At 32.2% G+C, this 10,888-nt stretch overlaps 2 protein-coding genes across 4 annotated transcripts; both read right to left on the reverse strand.

The window, feature by feature from the left end:
* Window positions 1–933: 933 nt before the first annotated feature.
* Crz (corazonin) lies at window positions 934–5,723 on the reverse strand. Its single transcript, XM_072005460.1, has 3 exons — window positions 5,369–5,723; window positions 1,348–1,581; window positions 934–1,128 (listed from the first exon to the last, which is right to left on the reverse strand). Exons 1-3 carry the CDS (start codon window positions 5,498–5,500, stop codon window positions 1,018–1,020), a joined length of 477 nt encoding a protein of 158 aa, XP_071861561.1. The 5' UTR covers window positions 5,501–5,723; the 3' UTR covers window positions 934–1,017.
* Window positions 5,724–9,074: 3,351 nt separating this feature from the next.
* On the reverse strand, window positions 9,075–10,692 carry LOC139988477 (mitochondrial fission regulator 2). 3 transcript variants are annotated; one of them, XM_072005978.1, is made up of 5 exons: window positions 10,345–10,692; window positions 9,947–10,134; window positions 9,736–9,857; window positions 9,432–9,666; window positions 9,075–9,333 (listed from the first exon to the last, which is right to left on the reverse strand). In XM_072005978.1, exons 1-5 carry the CDS (start codon window positions 10,351–10,353, stop codon window positions 9,174–9,176), a joined length of 714 nt encoding a protein of 237 aa, XP_071862079.1. In that variant the 5' UTR covers window positions 10,354–10,692; the 3' UTR covers window positions 9,075–9,173. The 3 variants fall into 3 exon arrangements, with proteins under 3 accessions (XP_071862079.1, XP_071862080.1, XP_071862078.1); XM_072005979.1 differs by having other exon boundaries at window positions 9,754–9,872; XM_072005977.1 differs by having other exon boundaries at window positions 9,736–9,872; window positions 10,345–10,684.
* Between the last annotated feature and the right edge of the window lie 196 nt (window positions 10,693–10,888).

Genomic DNA, 10,888 nt, shown 5'->3' on the forward strand with positions numbered 1-10,888 from the left:
TATCCTATTGACCGTCTGTCCAATTAGGACAGCGAAAACTTAATTAACCGATCGGATGGGCCCGATGAAAACTGGATGCGCCGCGGATGCCCGCGAGGAGAACTCGATAATTAATACAAATCCAGATATGCTGGCGGTCCAATAAAAACAATTTACCCGTTAACCATGATTGATGAACGATTACGCTTTAAATCGAGCCGTATATCAGCGCGGAGGCGAACTATACACGGGATTGAATAATTAATGCCGATCGACGATAGGAACCGGCTGTAATCGAACCAGCGGAAATAGATTCGAATGAAAATCGTTAGAAGACAAGTTGTACCAAAGCAATAACACGGATGAGGCAAAAAAGAAGCGCGTTACGCAAAGTTCAGCGACACTCGATTCTACAAACATCATCGTCGTTCTTTTCGCACTTTTAAACGGGACTAAATCAAATTTAGTATTCGGCAAGGCAAAACAGGACAAAAGTAAGACGTTTTAGAAGCGCATCGTGGAAAGGTATCGGTTGGTTTCCATTTCAGGTTCTTGATCGTGTTCGTCACCTTGCTTAACGAGTGAAAAATAAATATGTATCCTTTGCGACTTGACGTTTGTTCCATTTATTATCGCGTATTGAGACAAAACACGATTTTGTTCCATTTCCAGAAATACAGCACATCCTTGATGTTAATTACAGCAGGTCAAATTACAAACATATTAAAATGATAGACTATTACTTGATCTTCTTTACTTTCTTTATTTTTATTTTTCTTAATTTCTACTTACGATCTATCCGAGTCCAATTCAGAGCAAACGAATTATTTGCAATTACTTTGCTCCTCACCTTCAAAGATCGTAAGTTGCGCGTGGATCGCGCGTTTACGTTTCTCGAAAGGAAGAAAATTAAGGAATTAGGGAAGAGGTAATTAAAGAAGTAATCGCAAGGTCTCGGTTAAAGTCGCTCTTTATTCGATAATACGTGTAATCCGGAATTAATTAAAGCTGTTACGAGGACGAGAGTAACATCGATAATTAGTAATTGTTATTAACTGGAGTAGGCTGTCGATGGAAATGATCGATGATCGTATTTTCAGAGAAGCTCTTTTTTCCAGAAGTAAGCAGATCACAAGGTACCTGAAACAGCTGCAAGGAATTCAAATTTCCGTTAATGATACAAAGTAGTTGCGATCGTCGCGATCTTCGTTAAGAAACCCATACTAGTGCGATAGTAACGATAAATATAAAAAGATTCATTTACAAAAATTTTATCCAAATACAAGAATATATCACGGTTTTAATATTTCACGAGTAATTTCGTTGCCAAACAATGCTCGCTTTTTCTTCGTTTCCGACATCGCTTACTTGGTTGTTAATACTTCCTTGAAGCAGCAATCTCAGCTTCTGTAGCTCGCAATTAACAAGCACATTATCCAATTGGCCTGCATTCTTGTTGGCAAAATTTACTGTTTCCTCCAGTATGGACGTGGATCTTTTCCCATTCGTCCATTCAGGATTACTGTAGTGGTATGTCTGACACGTAACCATCATTAAGGTCAGCGACAAGATGAACAGAATTAAAACACGAGCGTTATCCATCTGTAAGAATTACAAAAGTACGTTCGTCAAACTATAGAAAGAAATATTTCATCGGCAAAACGGAGAATTTCAGAATGATGATATGTACAATAGTTAATTGCTTTTATTTTCGCCAGACTTTCCCCTCTTATTTTCGAAAGAACCTTGCGAATACGAGTTTTAAAACATACGACGAGCGTGATAAAAGTTTGACATCGTTACGAATTTAATTGAAGCCACGGAAGTTGCTGTATCGCGTAAACCAAATACTGTTATACCAAATACTGTTATAAATATTTCGTAAATCGAAACGAAAGCGTACTACTATAGACTATAGATTGCTATCGGGCTTATTTCTTGGCGGCAGGTTCGAATTAGTTGCTTTTTCTACGATCGAGCCAATGGAAAAGGCAGCTTTATCCGCCGATGTGCAGCGAGCGCGAACGTAAAACAATGGACACAGTCCAAGCGTCACGGATGATTTGTTGGATCAACGATCCGTTCCACGTCCGACAATTTAAAGTCCCATAGGCCAGACTGTTCGATGGCCGCGATCACCTGTTTTACTTTTACGTAATTTACTTTGATAACGCAACGAATGCGACGTAGCTGGTTACACGAGCGAAAAGAAAATTAGTTTTCAATTGAAATTCTCGTTCCATCCTTTCTCCCTTTTTTTCTTTTCTTTTTTTTTTTTTTTTTTTTGAAATATTAAAAATTAATCGAAAGAAACGAAACGGTAAAACTTGGTAAAATGCTTTTTGACGAATGCACGTACGAATTGGCATACATGATCGCTATCAACGAAATAAATATAGTTGCGTCGAAAGATTTCATTTCACGAATCGATATTGGCTGTCTGTTAGCGAAACGACGCAACGTTCTTCCGTAACTTTCTATCTTTCTCTCAGAAAATTGCCGTCAGGCTGTAAACCGCGTTTTACGACATTTTGCACACGTTTTTACGCTATCGACGAAATACAAAAGGAAAATGCCGAGTTCTTAAGCAACGATTTACAATCGAACATGGTATTGCACGTGATGCAACGAGGAATTAAACGGAACAATTGGCCATTGTGAAACTCGTCGGCACAATTTTCGCCTCGTGCAAACGAAATTGCCGATGGAACGTCGCGAAGTATAATGGACGTGGTCGTGTGCACGGGACAACTTGAATACGATGGAAATTTAATTACGAAGCGCGCAGATTTAATTGCAATATCTTCGCTTAAATCTTTGCTATCGACATCCTAATTTGTTCGTTTAACGACCACTCTGCAACATTTATTTCCAGGTACCACGCTATCGGAAGATTTTTATTCTATCGCTATACGCATAATACTATGCTATTACTATGATTTATTGGAACGGTAGGAAAATAATGTAGCGTTTTAATCGTAGGACAAACGATTGGCTCGTCGCTTCTCGTGTTGAGAAGTAATGTAAAGTGATTGACCGAATAATAGAAAATCTTTTTATCTTCTTATACCAAAATCCTGGTTATTCGATCAATGAAAAATATTCGCGCGACATACGATTTGTTTTTTCAGAACTTTAAAATTTTCCTCGACTTTCTGTTTGATTAATCGATACACCGAATATTCGCATACAGTTTAAGGATCTATCTTTCCGAATCCTAATCGTCGCGTCGCGATTCCATTCAACTTGCTGACCGACGTTCGGCTACTTCGTCGCTTAATTTTATTCGAGATTTGTCATCGTACACGCGGTTCTGGAAACTTACGACGAAATTTCCATGTGGGAAAGCGAACTTTGAAAATATTCGATAAGTACGCGCACGACGAACTCGTTCCATTCGTCGTTTTCCAAATTAACTGACCGACTGCTGCTCGATCGGCCAGTTAATCTCGCGAAATGATAACGCGAGAGGAGAAAGACGGCTGTCGAATGTTACGGTGCATTTACTTAATATTCACGCGTCTCAATCGAAACTGCTTTAATGGCTACTCGTCTGGAAGTCGATTCCTCTTGCAAACGCTTCGGAAGGCCCGATGAAGAAAGAGAACGAAGAAAAACCAGTCGTTTATCTGGCCGTTCGCCGACATCTACGTACACACGGCGTCACGTGAGGTTTTTTCGAAAAATTTTAGAGTACCCTCGTACATTTCCACGTGCTAATTTTAAAGGAACCATTAACGCTACCCGCGTCCCCGGTCATTAAGATAAGAGTAAGTGCTACTAAGTGTCTCGTGGATAAGAGACGTGACCAGCATCTCTGTCGCATAGAGACGAGCCATTTTCGAGCGTGTCATCAAAACGACGCGAAACAGGTCCCCGTGTTTCGCATTGTTCGATCTTGGACGATGACGGCAAGTATAAGATGGAACGTTTATTCCACCGAAGGACTTAGTTGGTGGCCGATTAAGCTGCTCCGAATATGAATTCATTTAAACGAGAAATCCTAAGCAGAGCAGAGAATCGACGAACTCGCACTGTACCTATAGACCGCAAATTACAGTATGTGGTTACCAGTAAACCAGGTGCTTACGTATTTCTTATCCGACGCATTCGGATAAATGGAATATCCGAGTATCTATGATTCTCCTATGAGAATTCAATTGCTACGAGTCACTTGCGTGCGAGTTGATTATAAAATTCAAAAATTTGGAGGAATCAGGTTGATTTTTCATTTATTTATGGAGGATCCCTTGTCGCAGAGTCGAGTACATCGTAATTTTAATGAAATCGATCATAAACGTTAGATATTTACGATAGATATCTTAAGAGATAAATAAAATTTCTATTGTTCTTCGTTCTCTTCCTTTTACAAAAATGTTTCTACTCTCCTAGTTACTTCGACAATCTCGACAATTCTCGTTACATCTGTCTGGCTCGATCGAAAATTATTCTTTGCTACAATCGCGTGCAATTTATTGTTTCGACGATCATTAGCCACGCTCATCTTGCTTCAATAAAAGTACATTTATTACGTATTATTTTGCATCCTGACGTCTCCATTATCCGCACGCGGTTCCTTAAATTTGCTTTACGAGAAACGTAGTCTAATTTCCTTAATTGTATTCCCTCTTGTTTTTTCTTAGCTCGCTGTATCTCGCCAAAAAACTGTTTTGAAATAACGTTTCTATCCTACCTTATATAATTTTACATAATTTATTAATTATGTAAAGATTAAGTAACTTTGTGTTCATTCGAGATTCATTTTTACCGCAAAGTTAAACTTGGATGATCGAGATTATTATTCGACGATGCTTGATTTCAAAAAATTCTTATTAACGAGTAACGATAACGATAAGTGAAACGCATTTCGATTATATTTCATCAAAATTTTCCACAAATATCTACAGTCCCTGACTTTTATTACAAACGCTTAATCGATATAAGCGAATGAATGAAAATAACTCGGTGTAACTCAGACGTCTTTGCCATTGCCGGGAATTAGCAGATCTCGTATAATTGTTCCGTTTGATAACTGAGTTATCGATGCGGACGAAATAACGATAATACACAATAGATATACTACATAAACGTCGCGAAAATGTGGCCGTATTCTTATCATGCAATGTGGATAGAGCATAGACCAAACAGATAACTAAGTTCCAGATTATTTCATTCGCGATAGAAATACCATGTAGACGTTCCATATAATTGTAATTTAGATTTTGTTCGCTTTACATTATGAATAAGGTAGATGTTATGTTTACGAATTATTTAAATTGCGAGATATTGACGCAAAGAAAATTGTAATATTTACCACGTTCTCACGAAACAAATATTTTAAAATTGAATAAATATAAATCGAAAATATATTCGCGATAGTTAATGTTACCTTAAAAGCTCTGATACAATGTCCCAATGTCTGGCAAATACCGGAAGCTCCTCGAAGAGCACAATATTGCAAATTCAAGATACTGCGAACCATGATCCTTGCAGGCAGCTTTATATAAGGAAATTCTCTCATACCCTTCGTTCGTAAAACTCATTAAAAGACCCCTTCTCTTAGTCGTTTACAGTGTTATACGATATTATTAAAAGTTTGGAATATCTATAGTTCCTATCAATAAGTGATAACGAAAGCAACAAAGTCGCTAATTATCGTTAGGTAATATCATAGTGAACTCAACAAGCTGTAGGAAATTTTATAATAAATCCTCATTGAGAAGCAAGAAGTTTCTAAGGGGTCGTTAAAACCTTAAAATAATCATCTCGCTGATAATTGCTGAAAAGACAAACGATACATACGGAAAATTTGATTTTAAGACAATGGAATTAATACTCCTGCGAAAATGTGATTTTCTCGATTCTTTGCAACTGTCAGAAATCTTTTCTATCTTTTATATTTTTTAATCAAGCGCGATAACTGACTGATAGATTTGACAAACGTTATATTCGTGGGCATTAAATAATACATCTGATCAAATAGAGACTACAAAGTGGAAGATAATATATATAAAAGTAAAGATATAAAATAAATGAAAAATATTTAGAAAATGATGCCTGACTGCAGATTTCTATTTAAAAATCTTTTAAAGGGAAGAAAACGATCGTCTTAATCAGGTATCATTGAGTAATTGAATGTAATAATAATATAGAGAGAAACTCGAATTACGAAAAATGAAAAAGCTGGCTGGTTCTTTGCATTAATCTTGCGATGTATCTTCCATTCGGCCAACGCATTCTCTGTTCTCTTGGATGAATTTTTTTGATGAAGAAATTTCAAATAAAGACAAGGGAGACGATTGTCTGATGATTACGAGATAAAGAGCGAAGAAATATTTTACTCAAATCATGGATCCAAAATTTATCTAGTCAAATAGAAAATAGAAAGTAGTAGAATAGTCTTTGAAAATGTTAAAATTCTGAAAACTTTCCAACGAAACTAATATAAGCTCAACAGCTTTTTATTTTCAGCGATATGAGTTCAACGATTGAGCAATACCCCATTATATGATTTCCGCGTATACTCAACATACACAAGTTTGGCTGTATATTATTATTATATCATCCGACAATATATAATGCATTGAACCACATTGAACGATAAGATTTCCAATAAAAAAAATTGATCGCCAAATATATTCCAAATATCAGTTTTCTAACTAATCTGGAAGTGGATGAAATTTCGCTTACAAAATTTCACCAACCAGATAGAGAAACAGACAAATAAACTAGATAAAAGCGATTAAAAATCAATTTTATCAATCAATTTAAAAAAATCATTTCACAGAAAAATGTATATAATATTATAGGTATTAATATTAAATAATCTTATAGGTATTAAAGATGTTAATAAGTATATTCCTTTTAAGAACAAAATCAAAATTTTGATGTTATATGTACTTAAAATTTATTGTTAGGACCATTTTATTATTTCAATGGATGGAAGTCTAGTGCGATAAATAAATACATATATATAAATACATACATACAATATCATTTTATTATTTCAAATTAATTAAACTTGTTAACATGATCTTCTTATCTAACTAAAATATTACATTTAAATAAATTATTGTTCTTTTATATATAGAATTAATTTAAACAATAAATTAAATATCCAAATAACTTATCGTATCAGGACTGTCATTAATAGCCATTAGTTTTTCTGGTAGTATATATATCTACATATATATATGTGCTATTACTTTCCATATAAATAAATAAATTAAAAGGATGTCGTAATAACATTGTCAATGAATGTAATCAAATGTTCGTTAAATTAATTCAATCTAGACAAATTGAAATATTAAATATAGAAAATTTAATGAATTGTGCTCCTATGTAAAAAATAGATATAGGAAAAATACTTTGTTTATTGTTTAACAATAACATTTATTTTTCAATTATTGATAAAAGCTTCATGTATAAAACAGATCTTCCATACGATCGTAATATCTTTAAAGTACACTCAGTCTCCAAAGTCTACTATCATGTTCTTTCCAACTGAGAGTTACATTTCTTACACACATTCGTGTTAGAAAATAGTCAAAAACATGAACTTTATATCACTTTTATAAAGAATATCAAGAATTTAAAAATATTTCAAACTTGAATCAATTAAAAATCACGCTATAATCCTGGTACAATGAAGCAGTTCTTAAATTCTTTAGCTACTACTGCTGTTAAGTTGAATAAACTTAAACTTTATCAAACAGTGATATTTTAAGAACATGATATCAAAAGACAAAATTCGTGATCTCCGTTATGCGTTCTTATTATGCGTGCACATACTACTGAGTATTCATTCATTTACAATTATGAAAACATGTTTCATAAAAGAAATTACATTATTAATTGTCCTATCCATTGTGTTAACAAGCATGTGCTAATGTTTTCGTCTATTAAGAATATTCGTACAGCTTTCTATGGCACAATCTAAAATATAAAGTCAATGGATGATTTTAATATCACAATAATCTCATCTAGAAAACTAAATAAATAATTTTGAATAAATTTAAAATCATATAATATGGCGCTGCATTGTGCCTAAGCAACTGCATCTTAAATTAAAATTATAATCTATCTTTTTCTTTCTACTAAAGAGGAGCTTAAACATGGTCTTCCTTTAAAAAAAGATTAAATCTATATATATATATATATATATATATATATATATATATAATATTGAGTTGCAAACTGTACCTGCATTTCTAATTGAAAATTCTATAATTTATGCATTTTTTACAAATTTCATATAAAACATAAAATTATTATTATATATATTTGCACGACCTATATTTGGAATAAATCCATAATTAATAAATAGTTTAAGAATTGTACTTTCTAAAAAATTTGTAAACTTACGCAACGTATATTAAACAATTCTTCTTTACCAAATAATTTTGTAAATTAAGATTATAATTACTTATGCAGTAATTATTTCAGTCTACTATACAAAGTATTATAAAAACAAATTAAATAAATTCTTCTTCGTACTTCTATATTCTATACCTTATAAAATAAAGAAACTCTAAAATAAATCATTCATAGTTATATAAACGTAAAAGCATAAAAATAGAATGGTGAACAGTTGCCCACAACTTCTTAAAAATAGATTCAACTCTAAGTTCAAGCCTAGTTTACTTATTTACGTTTGCTTTTACTATATACCTATCTAAATTAATAAAAAAATATAAATTTTACGTATATGAAATATGATATATACGTTCCAATAATTTGTCTTTTATAACTTTAATGAAATACTACATATTCTGTATTTACATTAAAAGTATAGTTAGATCATCGCTTCATGAAAATTTTAATATTATCTTATCTACCATTTTTTATCAGTTTACAACCCAATATTTTTATCAGTGCCGGTATATAGAATACTATCTTTGGTTAGCTCATCTATATATGTTTTAATTGTAATAATGCTCTTTAAAAAAGATAGTATTACTTTCTAAAAATTAATTTGCAACACGAAACTAATATTTTTGTAAGTTTAAAAATGTTTGATACGTTCGTTTTGTTGCTTACATAATCCTGTAACGACAAATTGAAAATATTGCAGTATTTTGATGGTGTAAACAAGCTGATTAATCAAACATATTATCTTGTCATTAATATCATCCAAAATGTTACATGACACCTTCATTGTACACAGTGCACATTGAAAAATATTCAATCTACTTTCACACATCACTTGAGAAAGAGTCATTCATTGTCAAGTTAGCTGAAGAATTTCTACTATCAGCTGAATTCATTGCAATATAACGTCTTCTGAGTATTTCTTGTAAATCATTGCATGGACTGTTGTCACGTTTTACACGAAGTGGTCGTCCTCCAGGTGATCTAAGAAAATATACATAATAATATACATCATTCATTTATAAACCAATACAATATATAATTGTATTAACAAATAATTATAAATGTAAAAAATAATTTACCTAGAAATTGGCTTTAATTTAACGCTGTCAATGTCCTTCAATACATCTGTCATAGATGTTTGAGAAGCAAATGGGCCTCTTTTGCGATCTTCAACTTTATGATCTTGTAAACTTGCTCTTCTTGCAATATGAGGAGTTGGTGGTGGTAGTGGTGGTGGTGGAGGAGGGGGTGGTTGATGTGATTCTATTATATTTTCACTATCCATTCCATTTGTTAAAGAACCAGTAGATGTATCTGAACAAAACTTTAGTTAAAATAGGTTTAAAACATAAATAATGAAAATGATATTATATATATACATACGCCTAGATTGTTTATTACTTTTAACTATTGCTGAAACTTGTTCCCTAAGTTCCTGAAGCTCCTGTTCCAGAGCAAGTAATCGAACTTCAGATCCAAAACTAATAGGCTCCAATAAATCTGGCCTAACATTAGACATTCTAATATTGAAACATTATCAAATTAATCTGTTGAATTAATGGTAAAAAGAAATTTAATAAATGTATATAGAAACCTTGCAGGACCATATCCATTTGTATCTGCATAATTATTACTAGTTTCTTCGTTAATCATAGAACTTGTCATTGAATGTAAAGGTGTGACACTGACATATATTTTTGGTGGAGGTTTCAAAGGTAACATTGAACCAATTCTACGAATAATGCTCCTTCTTTTTCCATAATATTTTGGTGGTTCATTTATCTAAAACAAATATTAAAATTTTATTTATTTAGAAATAGATAAAATTGTTAATGAATGAAAAAGTATAATTGAATTTCTTTTAAATATCAATTTAAAATAAAAATGCATTTCATATAAATTTGTTATTACCAGTTAATGAATTGCATGGTTAGTAACACATGGTAATCATATACATACTCGCTTTCTATGCAACAAAAAATAATTTCTTACCTTCGACATTATTTTTCGTTTTTCTACAAATTTTTTATTTTGTTATCCAACTATTGAAATGAAATACTAATGTATACCGTACATTTAATAGAGTACATCAGGGCCATCCAAAATTCGAAATTAAAATAGCTTTCTTACCATTGACGCAAGGCCAACATCTGACGACAGGTTGTCGTAACTCGAAAGCGCAAACTCCAATGAAAAACGGCTTTAAGTAAAACAATTGCAGTGCAATTACGGTTTTTATAGCAAAATTCATTACAATCTTTGTTTGTACTTCTTTGTATCTGTAATTGCAATCATAAAATGTTTTCTGTATATACCAATATTAATTACAAATTAGTAATTTCTTAGAATATATTACTGTCCATACACTTAATATTGTGTTTCATTTATTTTTATTATTTTCCAAAATCATAATATTTATTCGTAATAATAATTATAGATAAAAGAATGAAAAAATCCTTATACAATTTATAGTAAATAATTATTATTTATAATACTAATTAAATAAAATAATTTGTAAAATATCGATAGTAATTAA

This window comes from Bombus fervidus, chromosome 6, assembly GCF_041682495.2.
Source record: "Bombus fervidus isolate BK054 chromosome 6, iyBomFerv1, whole genome shotgun sequence".
NCBI classification, from domain to species: Eukaryota; Metazoa; Arthropoda; class Insecta; order Hymenoptera; family Apidae; genus Bombus; species Bombus fervidus.